The sequence below is a fragment of the Schistocerca cancellata genome, chromosome 6, assembly GCF_023864275.1.
Source record: "Schistocerca cancellata isolate TAMUIC-IGC-003103 chromosome 6, iqSchCanc2.1, whole genome shotgun sequence".
Classification (NCBI taxonomy): Eukaryota; Metazoa; Arthropoda; class Insecta; order Orthoptera; family Acrididae; genus Schistocerca; species Schistocerca cancellata.
Genome location: NC_064631.1, coordinates 679,007,158 through 679,025,878, shown reverse-complemented (window position 1 = coordinate 679,025,878; position 18,721 = coordinate 679,007,158). Strand labels below are relative to the sequence as shown.

Here is an 18,721-nt window from a genome sequence, read left to right as displayed (position 1 = left end):
TTTTGTAAAACCAAACAGGGTTAAAAAGTTTCTTATCTATTGCAAGTGGAATGCCTACAGTCACTGTACTTACCAGTTTTGACTGTGAGATATGGACTTTAAATACAAAAGCCATCCTCAAACTGATAGTTGCTCAGTGAGCAATGAAAAATGTGTGCTGGAAATTACTAGGACGAACATTAAAAGGATCATGCAATACACTGGACTGAAGTAGAGTTGGTATATGAGATAGGGTAAGCCTTTGACAGGACTGGCATAGGAAGTGCTAAGTAGGTAGCTTGGGCAGTTCTTGCACCTGGGTCTTCCACAGGATGTTATCCTTGTGTGTGTGTGTGTGTGTGTGTGTGTGTGTGTGTGTGTAAGTGGGGGAGGGGGGGGGTTGGGATTGGAAGTGGCACAGGAATGGACTAGAATGTTGTGGAGGTTGGGTGAGAAACAGAACACCACCATGGGCACCTGCAAGGTGCTCTCCTATGCTAATCTGTTTATGGGCCATTTAGAGGCAACCTTCTCAGCCTCCTAAAATGCAAAACCCCTGGTCTGGTTCAGGTTCACTGCTGATATCTTCCTAATGTGGACTCAGGGCCAAGACATCTGATCTTCATTCCTTCACTACCTCTGCACCTTCTTCCCCATCCACTTCACCTGATCCCACTCAACCCAGCGTGCCACCTTCTTGGATGTAGACCATCTCCTCTCTGATGGCTCCATCCACACCTCTGTCCTCATTAAACCCATCAACAACCAACAGTCCCTGGATCACTCTTACCACACCAAAAAAAAAAAACCTATCGTACTGCCTGGCCACCCAGAGACAGTGTAGTATTCTGAGGGGCTCACGAAGGCCTTTACAGACAAGGACTATCCTCCATACCCTGTCCGCAAACAGAGCTCCCATTCCATTTTCCCTCACACACCCAACCCTCACTCTACCCCAAGAAACAGCCATGAAGGAATGCCTCCTGGATCACCCAGTACCACTCTGGTCTGGTGTTACTGGAACAACTGAATCACATTCTACGTCAGGGCTTTGATTTCCTATCATCATGTCCTGAAATAAGGGACATCCTACCCAAGATACTTCCCATCCTTCCTAAAGTGATGTGCAGTCAACCACCCTGTGTCACAACATGCAGCTGAACATAACAAGCTTCATTTCAATGGCTGCTTCACTATCCAAGCCATCTGGATCCTCCCCTCCACTACCAGCTTTTCTGAATTGCAATCTCCAAATTATCCATGTCGTAAGGCACGGTAACATACTGTCCTCACAGCCTCCACCAAACAGTTTCCACCCTTCTGTCCCATCACATCCTCCCTATTCTCACCTCCCACACTCTGTGTGTTGCCCTCTGCCAGTGCACACGCCCATCTTTCCCCACTCTTCTCCTTTCTCACTCTGCTTTTGTAACCATAGTTGCTACAATGATGCCATGATCGCTAATCCCAGTTTCTATACTGACATTCTCTATAAGGTCCGGCCTATTTGTAACTACAAGGTCTAAGATATTTCTGTTGGGTGTGGGCTGCCGAGCTAGCTGGATAAGATAGTTTTAAGAAAATGTGTCCAAAAGTATTTTGCACCACTGTCTGTCCGTACGCCCCACAGTTAATCCGTAGACATCCCAGTCTGTATCTGGTAGGTTAAAGTCACCACCAACTAGAATTGCATGATCTGGGTATTTCCGCACTAATGGCCATAGACTTTCTTTGAATGGCTCTAGAATTGTCACAGCAGAATCAGGTGGCTGGTAATAGCATTCAGCAGTTAAGTTGGTTTCACCAACATCTTCGACCAAATAACTGACTGTTGCACTCAACTTCGACATCAATAGAGACAATATTTTTTTTTAACTGTAATTAACACTTCCCCTCCTACGGCCTCCAATCTGTCTTTCCAATATACATTCCATGCGTTGCTAAATTACTCGGACCTTTACACTTTAGGTTTCAGCCAGCTTACGGTCCCAGGAATAATTTGAACATGAGAGCTTTCCTGGAGGGCAGTAAATTCAAGGACTTTGTTACAAATACTGTGACAATTTACTGATAAAATTATGACAGTTAAAGTGTGTTGACTTGGAACATGGTCTGTCTCCCCCTGCTGCATATCAACTGGCGAGTTTTCATCAGAATACCTCTAACTACTGACTAGCCGTAAAGAAAAACAGAACAAAAGGCCTTATGTGCACTGACAAGTACTCTGCTGTGAGTAGCTGCTTCTTTTGTGTAGTGCACCCCTGACCTATCAAGAGCAGTCCTACAAATCCCCACCCAATAATGCAGGTCTAGATGTCTGCAGCCATGATCGTTACACAGTCAACGAAGCCTTTGATTGAGACCTTCCACCCAACTCCAAACCAAAGGACCCTGATCAACTCTGGTACAGTTCTGCAAATTGCGAGCTCTGCCTGCACCCTGCATGCGAGGCCAGCAGTCTTCACCAGCCACCTGTATTAACTGAGTATGGTCTTACAATCCATGCGATAGATGTCATTGGTGTTGACGTGAGCCATAACTTGCAGATGAGTGCACTATGCATCCTGCACCCTGCACGCTCGACGCTTGACATCAGGGATCACCAATTTAGTTTTGGAGGGAAGTGTGTGGGATAAAAATCATACACGGAGACCAAGAGATGTAGAGTAAGCAGATTTATAAGAACGTAGGTTGCAGTAGTTATTCAGAGGTGAAGACGCTTACCATATTTTGTGGACTGTTAAGATGCACTTCTTCCTTCAAAAAATTGCCTCCTAAATTCAGGTGCCTCTTATACTCGCAATTAATATAAAAATGTCCAGTGTTTGAAATCAAATTCCCACCAGTCTTAAAAATGGCCATATATCCGATGCCGTGGGAAACATCTCTCTATCTGACAACATTGGATTCAATTGGCACCAGCAGTTGACCGACATGACTGAGAGCTGGCTGAAACCCAAAGTGGAAAGCTCTGAGATATTTAGCAAGTTCTGGAACATTTATCAGAAAGATAGATTAGAGGCCATAGGAGGGGGATTTTTCATGGCAGTTTACAAAAATATTGTCTCTATTGAGATCGAAGTTGAATGTGACAGTGAAGTCATCTGGTCACATATAATAGGTGTAGGTGAAACGTAGTTAATTGATGTATGTTTTTACTAGCCAGCCGATTCTGGTGTGGCAGTTCCAGAGTCATTCAAAGAAAATCAATGGTCAATAGCGCATAAATACTCAGATCAAGCAGTACTAGTCAGAAGTGACTAACCTGTTGAGTATAGACTGGGATGTCTATGAATTCATTGTGGTAGGCACAGACAGACAGTCATTGGAAATATTTTTGAACACGTTTTCTGAAAATTGTCTTGAGCAGCTAGCTCGGCAGATCACACACAATGGAAATACCTTACGCCTTGTAGCTACAAATAGGCCAGACCTTATTGATAATGTCAGTATAAAATTGCAATTAGCAATCATGATGTTATTATAGGAACTTCGATTAAGAACGTTAATAAATTAGTCAAGAAGGCTAGGAGAGTGTTCTTGCTAAACAGAGCAGACAAGCAGTTATTAACATCTTACTTAGACAGTGAATTGGATCACTTTGTACTAGTAAGATGGATGTAGAGGAATTATGGGCAAATTTTAAACAGATTGTAAATCGTGGTCTGGAGAGTTATGTGCCTAGTAAGTGGATAAAGGATGGAATAGACCCACCATGGTTTAACAATGAAATTCATAAGATGGTGAGGAAGCAGAGGCTGTCGCACCTTAGGTTCAAAAGGAGACGCACAATTGACAACAAGCAAAGGTTAATAGAGATTCATGCTGTGTGGTAAGAGCTATGCGCGAAGCAGGCAACAGTTGCCACTATCACACCTTAGCAAAAGACCTGGCAGAGGACCTGAGAAAATTCTGGTAGTATGGAAAATCGCTAAGCGGTTCTAAGGCTTCCATTCAGTCCCTTGTTGATAAGTCTGGTGTGGCAGTTGAAGATAGCAAAATGAAAGCCGAAGTTCTAAATTTCATGTTCAAGAAATCATTCTTGCTGGAGAACCATACAAACATACCATCATTTGACCACCAGACAGACTCCCATTGGCAGGACGTAGAAATAAGCATACATGGTGTAGAGAAGCAAATAAACACCAAATCACTAGGTCTGGATGGAACCCCAGTTTGATTTCTAGTGTTTATCGTGAATCTCTCACCCAGCAGTGTGGGCTCCGTATTGTCCGACGTCTTCCTCCAGGAGAACGGAGTGCCTCAGGGCTCCGTCTTGAGCGTAGCCCTTTTTGCCATCGCGATCAATCCCATTATGGATTGCATTCCACCTAATGTCTCAGGCTCTCTCTTTGTCGATGACTTCGCGATCTACTGCAGTGCCCAGAGAACATGCCTCCTGGAGCGCTGCCTTCAGCGTTGTCTAGACAGCCTCTACTCATGGAGCGTGGCAAATGGCTTCCGGTTCTCTGAAGAAAAGACGGTTTGTATCAACTTTTGGCGATATAAAGCGTTCCTTCCACCATCCTTACATCTCGGTCCCGTTGTTCTCCCATTCGTGGACACAACTAAGTTTCTAGGGCTCACGTTGGACAGGAAACTGTGTTGGTCTCCACATGTCTCTTATTTGGCAGCCCGTTGTACACGTTCCCTTAATGTCCTCAGAGTTCTTAGCGGTTCATCTTGGGGAGCGGATCGCACTGTCCTGCTTCGCTTGTATCGGTCCATAGTCCGATCAAAGCTGGATTATGGGAGCTTCGTCTGCTCGTCCGCTCGGCCGTCCCTCTTACGCCGGCTCAACTCCATCCACCATCGGGGGATACGTCTTGCGACCGGAGCCTTCTACACTAGTCCTGTCGAGAGTCTTTATGCTGAAGCTGCCGAGTTACCGTTGACCTACCGGCGCGACGTACTGCTGTGTCGGTATGCCTGCCGGCTGTCATCTATGCCCGACCACCCCTCTTACAAGTCCTTCTTCGCCGATTCTCTCGACCGTCAGTACGGGTTGTATGTGTCTGCCCTGCTGCCCCCTGGAGTCCGCTTCCGTCGCCTGCTTCGACAATTGGATTTTGCCCTCCCTACCACCTTCAGAGAGGGTGAGAGCCCGACACCACCTTGGCTCCAGGCTCCGGTTCATATTTATCTCGACCTCAGCTCACTCCCGAAGGATGGTACTCCGGCTGCAATGTATTGCTCACGGTTTGCCGAACTTCGTGCTCGACTTGCCGGTCACACCTTTATTTACACCGATGGCTCCAAAACTGACGATGGTGTCGGCTGTGCCTTTGTCGTCGGGGCCGCCACATTTAAATACCGGCTCCTCGACCAATGTTCCAGCTTTACGGCCAAGCTTTTTGCTCTCCATCAGGCCGTTCAGTATGCCCACCGCCACCACCATTCATCATATGTACTCTGCTCTGACTCACTCAGTGCTCTTCAGAGCCTTGAAGCTCCCTATCCGGTCCATCCCTTGATTCAACGGATACAGCAGTCCCTCCATTCTTTCGCTGATAACGGTGGTTCTGTCAGCTTTCTGTGGGTTCCCGGACATGTGGGAGTGCCTGGGAATGAGGCTGCGGATGCTGCAGCCAAGGCTGCAGTCCTCCTGCCTCGGCCAGCCTCCCATTGTGTCCCGTCATCCGACGTTCGTGGGGATGTCTGTAAGAGGCTTGTGTCGTTGTGGTGGGATGCTTGGTCATCCCTCCAAGGAAACAAGCTCCGGGCAGTAAAACCGCTACCAACTGCTTGGACAACATCCTCCCGACCATCTCGGCGCGAGGAGGTCCTTCTGACCAGGTTGCGGATTGGGCATTGCCGGTTTAGCCACCGCTACCTGCTCTCCGGTGACCCAGCCCCGCAGTGCCCTTGTGGTCAGGCATTAACAGTGCGCCATGTTTTATTGTCGTGTCCCCGTTTTAGTCAATTTCGTGTTGTCCTGTCCCTGCCATCTACTTTACCGGATGTTTTAGCTGATGACGCTCGAGCAGCTGCTCGTATTCTGCGTTTTATAACTTTAACTGGCTTGTCCAAAGACATTTAATCTTTTTACTTATTTTGTCTGCATCTTTGTCGGGTCCTTCGGGTGTCCCCTCCATCCCCTTGAGTTTTACCAGATTCCATGTGCTCTAACAACAGTGACTGGGCGCTAATGACCTCAGCAGTTGAGCGCCCTTAAACCCAACCAAAAAAAAAACTCACCCAGCACAAAGTCCCAAGTGACTGGAAAACAGCACAGATGGCTCCAGTATATAAGAAAGGTAAAAGAATGGACCGGCAAAATTACAGACCAATATCACTAACTCCGGTATGCTGCAGAATCCTTGAACACATTCTCAGTTTGAATGTAATAAACTTTCTTGAGACTAAGCAGCTTATGTCCACGAATCAGCATGGTTTTAGAAAGCATCGCTCATGTGATAATTAGCTTACCCTTTTCTCACATGTTATATTGGGAATTATGGATGTAGAGCAACAGGCAGATTCTTTATTTCTAGACTGCCCGAAAGCATTTGACATGGTGCTCCATTACAGGCTGTTAACAAAGGTACAAGCATATGGAATAAGTGAGTGGCTCGAAGACTTCTTAAATGATAGAACCCAGTATGTTTTCCTCAGTAGTTAGTGTTCATCAGAGACAGCAGTATCATCAGGAGTGCCCCAGGGAAGTGTGATAGGATTGCTGTTGTTCTCTATATAAATAAATGATTTGGCAGACAGGGTAGGCAGCAGTGTGCAATTGTTTGCTGATGATGCCGTGGTGTACGGTAAGGTGTCGAAGTTGAGTGACTGTAGGAAGATACAAGACGACTTAGCCAAAATTTCCAGTTGGTATGATGAATGGCAGCTGGCCCTAAATGTGGGAAAATGTACAGCTTGACACACTCAAGTCGTTTAAATATCTAGGCGTAACGTTGAAAAGCGATATGAGGTGAAACGAGCTTGTGAAAACTGTGGTAGGGAAGGCAAATGGTCAACTTCAATTTATTAGGAGAATTTTAGGAAAGAGTGGGTCAGCTGTAAAGGAGACTGCATATAGAATCCCCGTGCGACCTATTCTCGAGTATTGCTCGAGTGTTTGGGATCCGTATCAGGTCGGATTGAAGGAAGACATCGAAGCAATTCAGAGGAGGATGGATAGATTTGTTACTGGTAGGTTGAAACAGTTACAGAGGTGCCTCGGGAACTCAAACAGGAATCCCTGGAGGGAAGGTGGTGTTCTTTTCGGGAAACACTGTTGAGAAAATTTGAAGAACCGGCATTTGAAGCTGACTGCCGAACAATTCTGCTCCTGTCAATGTACATCACGTGTAAGGACCACGAAGATAAGCTACGAGAAACTAGGGCTCCTATGGATGCGTACAGACAATCGTTTTTCCCTCACTCTATTTGAGAGCGGAACAGCAGGGGAGATGACAAGAAGTGGTATAGGGTACCCTCCACCATGCACCTTACGGTGGCTTGTGGAGTATCTGTGTAAGTGTAGATGTAGATGTACATGTAGATGCAACAAATACGAGTTGCGGGGATTGCTAACACTGTCTCCCTCCCACCCTACCCCCCACTCCCCATCATAAACCCAGAGCACTGTCTAGCCTATAATGCATCCAGTCTATGGTGCCAGTGAACTTGAAATTGAGTTGTGTTATCAGTAACAGGACAATACTTTTGTTATAGCTAGTTTCATAATGGAAAAAAATAAAAGGTATTTATATGGTGCAAGCTATAAATTGAAAATAAAACAATGGAAAATCCTGGCTGGAATGTAACAATATTATGAAAAGGAAAGTTGCTACTCACCATATAGCAGAGATGCTAAGTTGCAGATAGGTACAACAAAAAGAATGTCACAAATAAAGCTTTTGGGCAGTAAGGCCTTCTTCGTCAACAGTAGACAACAGATGCGCGTGCACACACACACACACACACACACACACACACACACACACACACACACACTAAGCAGTGTGGATTCAGTTTGTGTGTGTGTGTGTTTCGTCTATTGTTGACGGAGATCTTACTGGCCGAAAGCTTTATTTGTGTTGGTCTTTTTGTGTGTCTATCTGTGACTCAGCACCTCCGCTATATGGTGAGTAGCAACTTTCTTTTTCATAATATTGATAAATTGAAAATAATAGCATATGCAGAACAACATAAAATCAGATCAGCTGAGTGACATTTTGCCCCTCCACCACTAGAAGAAAAAAAAAAATTCACCATTTACGAACTGGTAAAAAAGAACTGAAAAGAATGAGGAAGACTAAATGCCCAAGTAGAGAACTGAAAGCAAAATGGCCAAATCTGGAAGACAACAATTTTCAGGGATTTTAAAAGTCAGTTCAGTTTTATAAACTAAGAATTTTTTTTAGTCTGGATTTGCAATCTAATAAAAAAAATGGTAAAAATGTTATTTAAAAAAAAAATTACTTAAAAATTTAGGTGTGTCTTATAGTGTGTAGCATCTTATAGTCTGTAAAATTTGGTACACAGGATAGAGTAATTTGAAGAACTGCTTCAGACCAGTCTTCAGCCTGAAGATCACAACAACAAGCATTATTAAGTATTGCTAGTTAGGTCAATTTGCAGTATTTTATGTGTCTACTGCACTCAAAGACTCTAAATACAAGCAAACCATTCTAAATTTGTGAAGTTGGAAATTTTGAAGCATTAATGAAAGGCAGCCAAGAATGGCAGTATGCCGCTGAACATGTCATACTAATTTAATTAGTTAATAGCATTAAAACAGATAGATGTGGTTAATACAGTGTCACAGAATGGAAAAAGTTAATTTAAACTGAAATGAAGCAAAAACTGAGACATCAGCACTCAGGAACTCGAAAGAAAATCATTTAGGAGTTAATTAGATTTAAGAATGTGAAAATATTATTAACGAAGATGGAAATAGAAAACACACAAACAATTAATAGAAAGAGAGTACAAGAAAACCTTAGAACAACACATCATAGGGACAAACTGAGAGAGAGCAAGTGAGAGGAAAAAGATGCATAACACAAAACATTATTTGAGATGATGATAACAGTGTAGCAGGTGATGAATGGAGATAATGACAAATAGAGAATGGCAACAATAAGAAAAATGGCAGGAGTAGTTACTGGAAAACAAGCAGCAAACATGTGGACATTAATTTAAGCTGAAGCCTGTTTGTGAATTGCACATACCAAATATGTTCTCACCAGAAAATTCTGAGTTACTGTCATTTGGAAGCAGAAACATACATGAGAAAGAACCAAGATTTCTACTGTTGTTTTTTATACCTGTCAGTGTGAATGTGCGGCAGCATTAGGCTCTACCTGTTTCTGTTAATTGTTAATTATAATTTGGTGATGATGATGCCAAACCATATTTATTTCACAGATGAGCAGTGTTTTTCAATTATTCTGTTGGCATGATGATTACGAATTTGGCAGCAATAATGAATTGATGTAGTTAAACCTGTACTTGTAATACACTTTAACCTCCCCTAGCTAATGTCATACATCACAGTATCATCAAAAAGCACATATTTTACTGTAAGACACTTTAGAACTTTGCAGTAGAAATCAACCCTATAACAAGAGACTGGTTCTCACCATCTACTTGCATAAGATAAACAATAACCCTCACTATTGTCTCTCTTCTTTTACTTCCTCTCCCCCTCCCACCGGTCTCTCTCTCTCTCTCTCTCTCTCTCTCTCTCTCTCTGTGTGTGTGTGTGTGTGTGTGTGTGTGTGTGTGTGTGTGTGTGTGTGTTTGTTTGTAATTCCTCCTAAAGATCTCTACACACCTTGGCTATCCCAACAAGGCTCACTCTGGACTAGAAACCTCTCTTCATTTTGTAGTTTTAAATCTATGTTTTTCCTACCATCTGATGTTTGCTTGTGTGATCTACGTATATTTTATTGCATTTTCCAGTTGTATAGCTGTTATATTTGATATTTTGGTTGCCTTTTCATCAACTTTCTTGCTCTGAAATCACATCTCTTGTTGGCATTCCACAATTAATTCTGTCTCATCTTGTTATGAAAAGTCTTGGGTAATATTCCAACCTAATTGTTTGTTGTTGTTGTTGTGGTCTTCAGTCCTGAGACTGGTTTGATGCAGCTCTCCATGCTACTCTGCCCTGTGCAAGCTTCTTCATCTCCCTATTCCTTCTGCAACCTACATCCTTCTGAATCTGCTTAATGTATTCATCTCTTGGTCTCCCTATACGATTTTTACCCTCCAAGCTGCCCTCCAGTACTAAATTTGTGATCCCTTGATGCCTCAGAACATGTCCTACCAACCGATCCCTTCTTCTTGTCAAGTTGTGCCACAAACTCCTCTTCGCCCCAATCCTATTCAATACCTCCTCATTAGGTATGTGATCTACCCATCTAATCTTCAGCATTCTTCTGTAGCACCACATTTCGAAAGCTTCTATTCTCTTCTTGTCCAAACTATCATCCATGTTTCACTTCCATACATGGCTACACTCCATACAGAAAGTTCTGTGAAAGTAGAATACCATTATGTAGCAGTGACAGTTTCCTCCTCCTTCATATAAATGTACAATCTCTTAGGTGTAAAATCAATGAATTACAACACTGGCTCGATAAAATCAACTGCAGTGTTCTATGCATCAATGAACACTGGATGAAAGACACTGAAATAGACTTGTGTGTTCCTCTTGGATATTTGTTAGTTACAAGCTACTGCAGAAAAAGTAAGACACATGGTGGGGTTTCAATATATGTCAAAAGTAACCTTGAATTGCATTACTCAGTTATAGACCTTAGTAGAATATGCCTTGAAGCTACAATAGAAGTAGCCAGTGTGGTAATGCACGAACAGAAAACTAATTGTCTCAGTCTATCGAATCCCAGGCTCAGATGAGATAGTATTTATAGAAAAAATTAATATTTTAATATTGTTGTTGTCAAAATATAAACAGCATAGAATTGTAATTGTCGGTGATATTAACATAGATATAAGGGCAAAGAGAAAAAATGTAATTCATATGATTAATACTCTGAAGTCATTAAACTATTACTGTCTCAATGAAAAACCCACTAGACTGAATGCATGCCTTGATAACATAATTAGCATTGTACAAAGAGGCTCCATACAATGTGATGTAATAGAATTTGGTATATCAGATCATGCAGGGCTATGGCTTCAAATAGAAAAGCCAGCCTTCAGTTCTACAGAGAGAGAAGTGTCATATAGAATTCCAGGTGAATCCAATGTAAACAAAATGATAAACCAGTTAAAAGAAATGGATTGGACTCATGTAACGGATAACAAGAAAACGATTAATAAATGTTTTTCCATTTTCCTGACAGAGATCAAGCATATGGTAGAAATGACATGCCCCTTGGTAACCAAAAGGTACCAGAGTAATATTACTCATAAGCAACAAAATACTAACAAGTGGTACACTCCACAATTTAACAAACTCAGAATACTACTGATGATTATGAAAGACAAATCTCATAAGAGTGATAGGGACAAGGAAAATTACACTAAAATGAGAAACCTTTACAGATTAGAAATAAAAAATGCTAAGTGCTGTGCAAATGATGAATATATTTTAAATTCTAAAAATAAATGTAAAGCTGCCTGGACTGTCATTAAAAGGGAAATTAACAATGCCAATAAAGAAAGGAGCATCCCTATTGACTGCAATATTCTCAATGAATATTTTGTAAATAGCGTCACCACCCCACCCATCAATTCTGCCTCTGATGCAGAAGCATTGCTCACTTGTGCAAAACAGACAAGAAGTGAGAAGTTCACTTTGACCTGGATCACATTAAATGATATTCATAAGTCAATAAACAAATTAAGTAATTCCAAAATAGAAGATTATTATGGACTCAGTAATCTCATCATTAAATGTATAGCAAAAGAAATTGAAATGCTACTTCTCTCACTATCAAACAGAGTACTTGATGAAGTAATATTCCCCGACTGTCTTAAGCTCACAGTTGCATTGCCTGTGTATAAAAAAGGTGAAAGAAACCTCCCAAATAACTACAGACCTATTTCAATAGTACCAATCATATCCAAGTTAGTAGAAAATTGTGTGCATAAGCAGATATACAGGTATTTTGAAACCAACAAAATTTTAAATGAACAACAGTTTGGCTTCAGGTCACACCTGTCAACTGTAAAAGCAGTAGAAGCTTTGGTAAGCAATGTTTATGAAGGTTATGAAAAAAGGGTATCAATGTCTGGAACACTTATTGACCTAAGTAAAGCTTTTGACTCGGTGTCACATGACATACTCATCAAAAAGTTAAAATACTATGGCATTGAAGATGGCACACTCTGACTATTCAGATCTTATCTAAGCAATAGGTTACAACTTGTATATGCAAATAAGCAGAGATCAGAAATACTCCCTATAGAAAGAGGAATACCCCAAGGCTCTGTTCTTGGACCTTTTCTGTTCATTGTCTATGTTAATGACTTCTCGAATTACATACCGTGTAAGAACATACTATATGCTGACGATATGACATTAATAAGTACAGGAGAGAACTTACAGAGTGTACTGGACAAAAATAGAGAAATGATGCAAATGGCTAATTACTGGTGTCAGGCTAACCAACTGTGCATAAATCAAACAAAAACAGAAGAAATAATATTTAATCTCAAAGTAACTAAAAATGAAAACAAAACAGTGAAATTACTTGGACTAATCATAGACCGAAAGCTCTCATGGGAAGGACACACCAATTATCTATGTAGTAAACTAGCATGAGTACTTTTCTTATTGCATAAATTAAGAAACAGTGTGAGCAAGCAATTGCTACTCCACTCATACTATGCTTTTTTTAATTCCCAACTGCAATATGGAATATTGCTTTGGGGTAATTCCCCAGGGGCTGAATGTATTTTCATATGGCAGAAGAAAGCAATCAGGTGCATGGAGGGGTTAGCACCCAGAGAGTCCTGCAGAAATTATTTTAAATCTCTTGGCGTAATGACAGTGCCAAGCATGTACATATAGAACTGTCTAATATATGCCAGAGAAAATCTGAAAAAATTGAAGATGAGATGTGATGTGCAATCACACAGTACAAGAAACAGTCACCTGCTGGACTTGCCTTCCACAAGACTTGCTGTTGTCCATAATAACTATAAGTACTTAAGCATAAAATTTTTCAATAAGTTACCATGCTCAGCTCGTACAGTACCACTAAATAAATATAAGAATACATTGCAAACCTGGCTAAAAAACAACGAATTCTAAACAACTGAAGAATTCTTAGAAACTAATCATCAAAATATATGTTTTACCTAAGTTATGAAGAAAATGTTTTGATATTATATCAGCTAGTTATTTACTGTGATTCTTTTCTTATGTGTGTATTTAATTACTGTATAAAACATTGGTTTACATAATTCTGAAGAAAAGGTCTTTAGTTCCTTTTCTCCCCTTTCTGTAACTATTTGAATATCGTACTGAAACTAATACCCTCTGTAAACTTTGACGAAGCCAGTTGTATGAAAAATACTGAAAGGCTAATAAAAATATTCTATTCTATTCTAGTCTATTCTATACAAATACTTTCAGAAAGACTTCCTGACACTTAAATCTATACTCGATGTTAACAAATTTCTCTTCTTCAGAAATGCTTTCCTTGCCATTGCCAGCCTACTTTGTATATCCTCTCTACTTCGACCATCATCATTTATTTTGCTCCCCAAATAGCAAAACTCCTTTACTACTTTAAGTGTCTCATTTCCTAATCTAATTCCCTCAGCACATCACCCAACTTAATTCGACTACATTCCATTATCCTCGTTTTGCTTTTGTTGATGTTCTTCTTATATCCTCCTTTCGAGACACTGTCCATTCTGTTGAACTGCTCTTCCAAGTACTTTGCTGTCTCTGACAGAATTGCAATGTCATCTGCGAACCTCAAAGTTTTTATTTCTTCTCCATGGATTTTAATTACTACTCCAAATTCTTCTTTTGTTTCCTTTACTGCTTGCTCAATATACAGATTGAATAACATCGAGGAGAGGCTGCAACACTGTCTCACTCCATTCCCAACCATTGCTTCCCTTTCATGTCCCTTGACTATTATAGCTGCCATCTGGTTTCTGTACAAATTGTAAATAGTGTTTTGCTCCCTGTATTTTACCCCTGCCATCTTTAGAATTTGAAAGAGAGTATTCCAGTCAACATTGTCAAAAGGTTTTCTCTAAGTCTACAAATGCTAGAAACGTAGATTTGTCTTTCCTTAATATATTTTCTAAGATAAGTCGTAAGGTCAGTATTGTCTCACATGTTCCAATATTCCTACGGAATCCAAACTGATCTTCCCCAAGGTCAGCTTCTACCAGTTTTTCCATTCGTGTGTAAAGAATTCGTGTTAGTATTTTGCAGCTGTGGCTTGTTAAACTGATAGTTCGGTAATTTCCACATCTGTCAACATCTGCTTTCTTTGGGATTGGAATTAGTATAATCTTCTTGAAGTCTGAGGGTATTTCGCCTGTCTCATACATCTTGCTCACCAAATGGTGTAGTTTTGTCAGGACTGGCTCTCCCAAGGCTGTCAGTAGTTCTAATGGAATATTATGTACTCCCGGGGCCCTGTTTCAACTCAGGTCTTTCAGTGTTCTGTCAAACTCTTCACACACTATCGTACCTTCCATTTCATCTTCATCTACATCCTCTTCCACTTCCATAATAATGTCCTCAAGAACATCGTTCTTGTATAGACTCTCTATATACTTCTTCCACCTTTCTGTTTCCCTTCTTTGCTTAGAACTGGGTTTCCATCTGAGCTCTTGATATTCATACAAGTGGTTCTCTTTTCTCCAAAGGTCTCTTTAATTTTCCTGTAGGCAGTATCTATCTTACCCATAGTGAGATAAGCCTCTACATCCTTACATTTGTTCTCTAGCCATGCCTGCTTAGCCATTTTGCACTTCCTGTAAATCTCATTTTTGAGACGTATGTATTCCTTTTTGCCTGCTTCATTTACTGCATTTTTATATTTTCTCCTTTCATCAATTAAATTCAATATTTCTTCTGTTACCCAAGAATTTCTATTAGCCCTCGTCTTTTTACCTACTTGATCCTCTGCTGCCTTCACTACTTCATCCCTCAAAGCTACCCATTCTTCTTCTAATGTATTTCTTTCCCCCATTCTTGTCAATTGTTGCCTTATGCTCTCCCTGAATCTCTGTACAATCTATGGTTTAGTCAGTTTATCCATGTCCCATCTCCTTAAATTCCCACCTTTTTGCAATTTCTTCAGTTTTAATCTACAGTTCATAACCAATAGATTGTGGTCAGAGTCCACATCTGCCACTGGAAATGTCTTACATTTTAAAACCTGGTTCCTAAATCTCTGTCTTACCATTATATAATCTATCTGATACCCTCTAGTATCTCCATGCTTCTTCCATGTATACAACTTTCTTTTATGATTCTTGAGCCAAGTGTTAGCTATGATTAAGTTATGCTCTGTGCAGTATTCTACCAGACAGCTTCCTCTTTCATTTCTTACCCCCAATCCATATTCACCTACTATGTTTCCTTCTGTCCCTTTTCCTACTCTCGAATTCCAGTCACCCATGACTATTAAATTTTCGTCTCCTTTCACTACCTGAATAATTTCTTTTATCTCATCATACATTTCATCAATTTCTTCATCATCTGTAGACCCAGTTGGCATATAAACTTGTACTACTGTAGTAGGCATGGGCTTCGTGTCTATCTTGGCCACAATAGTGCGTTTACTATGCTGTTTGTAGTAACTTACCCGCACTCCTATTTTTTTATTCATTATTAAACCTACTCCTGCATTACCTCTATTTGATTTTGTATTTATAACCCTGTATTCCCCTGACCAAAAGTCTTGTTCCTCCTGCCACCGAACTTCACTAATTCCCACTATTCCTAACTTTAACCTATCCATTTCCCTTTTTAAATTTTCTAACCTAGTTGCCTGATTAAGGGATCTGAGATTCTACTCTCTGATCCATAGAACGCCAGTTTTCTTTCTCCTGATAACAACATCCTCTTGAGTAGTCCCCGCCCGGAGATCCGAATGGGGGACTATTTTACCTCCGGAATAATTTACCCAAGAGGATGCCATCATCATTTAATCATACAGTAAAGCTGCATGCCCTCGGGAAAAATTAGGGCTGTAGTTTCCCCTATCTTTCAGCCGTTCACAGTACCAGCACAGCAAGGCTGTTTTGTTTAGTGTTACAAGGCCAGATCAGTCAATCATCCAGACTGTTGCCCCTGCAACTACAGAAAAGACTACTGCCCCTCTTCAGGAACCGCACATTTGTCTGGCGTCTCAACAGATACCCCTCCATTGTGTTTGCACCTACGGTACGGCCATCTGTAACGCTGAGGCACGCAAGCCTCCCCACCAACGGCAAAGTCCATGGTTCATGGGGGGGAAGGGGGGACCTAATTGTTTAAGAAGTTTATTTTCATTTGCACATGTTATTTATTTAATTTTTTCTGGAACAAAGGGGCTCCGAGTGACCAAACCATTTGAGTTTATACTTTTGTATATGGGATGTGTTCTTGATTTGCTCCTATCTGAGAATGTGGGGGGGAGACATTTTGTTCTAAATAGGTTGTGTTGATAATGCATTGTTCGCAACACAATAAGATTGCTTGTCATTTACTTTCATTCAACTTATTTGTCAAATATTCAACAATTGATAAAGCCTTAATTCAGTCCATTGCTATGATATGAGGTTTCCAGAGCTGAGTCTGGTGTTAGCACGACATGGTGCACAGATTCTCACGTACCCTTCTGCATTCACATTTGAGACTGGATCTGCTCACTGGGAGACACTCCTACGAGCCCGAGCCATAGAAAGCCAGTGTTATGTTGTAGCTGCTGCCCAGACTGGCAGGCATAACAAGAAGCGGACGTCTTGGGGGCATGCTATGGTATATCTTTTTATCTTTTCTTGCTTGAGAAACCTGCCATGAAATGGTTGTTGTGACAGTGAACAATAATAATCGTTGTAAGAATTAAGTTCATTTAATAGTTAGCTTCTAAAAATCATACATTTTATGAAGGTCATAAGTTCCACAAATCGTATGTTTATCATTTGGAAGAGGGATTGCTATTTAGTCTGCAAGTGAGTTTGTAAACTATGACTAGACTTGAAGATTAAAACTTTTTCACTTATATGAACATATCTCACAAGTCAGAACTATTTGCTGGACCTGGTCCCATATGCAGTTTATTGCCCACAAAAAATGCAAATATTTGTATTTGAGCTCTTGTCAGATACACAGTTTTAATTTGTCAGAAAGATTCTTATTAATGGCAGTTTTAGAATAACTGATAAATTTTTAAAAATGTTATGATGCCAACAAAATGTAAGTTAACTTAGCCATTTTGAAAGGTTTTGTTAAATATTACAAAATAGTTATAGACCATGATACGGAAGCAAATAAGGTAGGCAGAATGGGTTTTTAATAACAAGTGTAATCACAGATAGGTACCGAAAATTGGAAAGTTACATCTAGGTACCAGAAGGGTCTGCACAGGAACTCTGAGATAGCAAATGAGTGCAGGAAAATGCACAAATGAATACGTGAGAGTGGGAATTGTAAGAATGAAATAGAACAAAACCTAGATCAAACACTAATTATTAATGAGAAAAACCTAAATAAGACAATATGTATTTATTTTTATAAAATACACACTTTTATGCTTTACTTACATCTTAATAGCAGTGTTTTATTAGGCATGACACATTTTGGCAGGATGCTGCCACCATCATGTGCCCACCTACTAATTGCACATATTTTGTGGGGCATAAGTTTTTTGTTATTGTTGCTGTGTCAGTGACATTAGATGGAAAGTTTAATTTGTTCTGCCAAAAAGTGTACTGAAAGTTACAGTTCAATATTTTTTACTGTGTGTAGAAGATCTTTAAGTGCTTTTTCATATTTTTCTACAAGTTTTACTGACCACTGTCTCAGCTAAAGGAAGATACTGACCAGCTCACTTTGCTTTATGTCACTGTAACATATTCATAGTGTATAGTCATGCACATGAATCTAAAACCAACAAGAAGGGAGGGACACAGATTTATGGCTGTAGGTGAGATTTGATTTTCAATTTATGATGCCCTTGTAATATTTATTCATTAGAAGTATGCAGGTGGACAATTGTCGGCACACATGTACGTAGCTATTGCCATTTATTTGGGCTTCTTTATAACTTACTTTTCCCACTATACCTATCCAACACTATAGCTTAATTTTTCTGTTCCAAATCATTAAGAATCTTCTTGCTCACTGACTTCAAGTACTTCCCTTTACGAACACACATCCTTTTTATCTAACTTTCTCACAACCCTTTTGTTCTTGTTTGTTTAATTCACCTCTCATGACTTAAATTAAATCTTATTTATTCTTTTATTTGTCCCCTTGTCAGCGTTCAGTCATTTAATGCATGTACTTATGTATTCCACAAACCATAGTGGAGTGTGTTGCAGAGGACACCTTGTACCAGTATTAACTACTTCGTGACTCCATTGTTTCGTTTTTTAAGCAGAACAAGGAAATAATGACTGTGACTGTATGTTTCTCTTTGTGCACTATTCTCATGATACTTATGTGAGATGTATGATGGAAACAATAAAATTGTTCCACAGTCTACCTTAAATACCAGTTTTTTGTTAGTTACCAAACAGGGTCTGAAACATAACTTTATTTTCCAACAATGTCCATTTATATTCCGTATAAATAAATGTA

At 40.2% G+C, this 18,721-nt stretch overlaps 1 protein-coding gene across 1 annotated transcript in view; it reads left to right on the top strand.

Moving 5' to 3' along the window:
• LOC126191025 (nitrilase and fragile histidine triad fusion protein NitFhit) overlaps positions 1-18,721 on the top strand; it is a 70,800-nt gene that overhangs the window by 19,179 nt on the left and 32,900 nt on the right. The window contains exon 4 of the mRNA XM_049931724.1: positions 16,684-16,897. Coding sequence (XP_049787681.1) covers positions 16,684-16,897 — 214 coding nt within the window. The remainder of the gene's footprint in view (positions 1-16,683; positions 16,898-18,721) is intronic.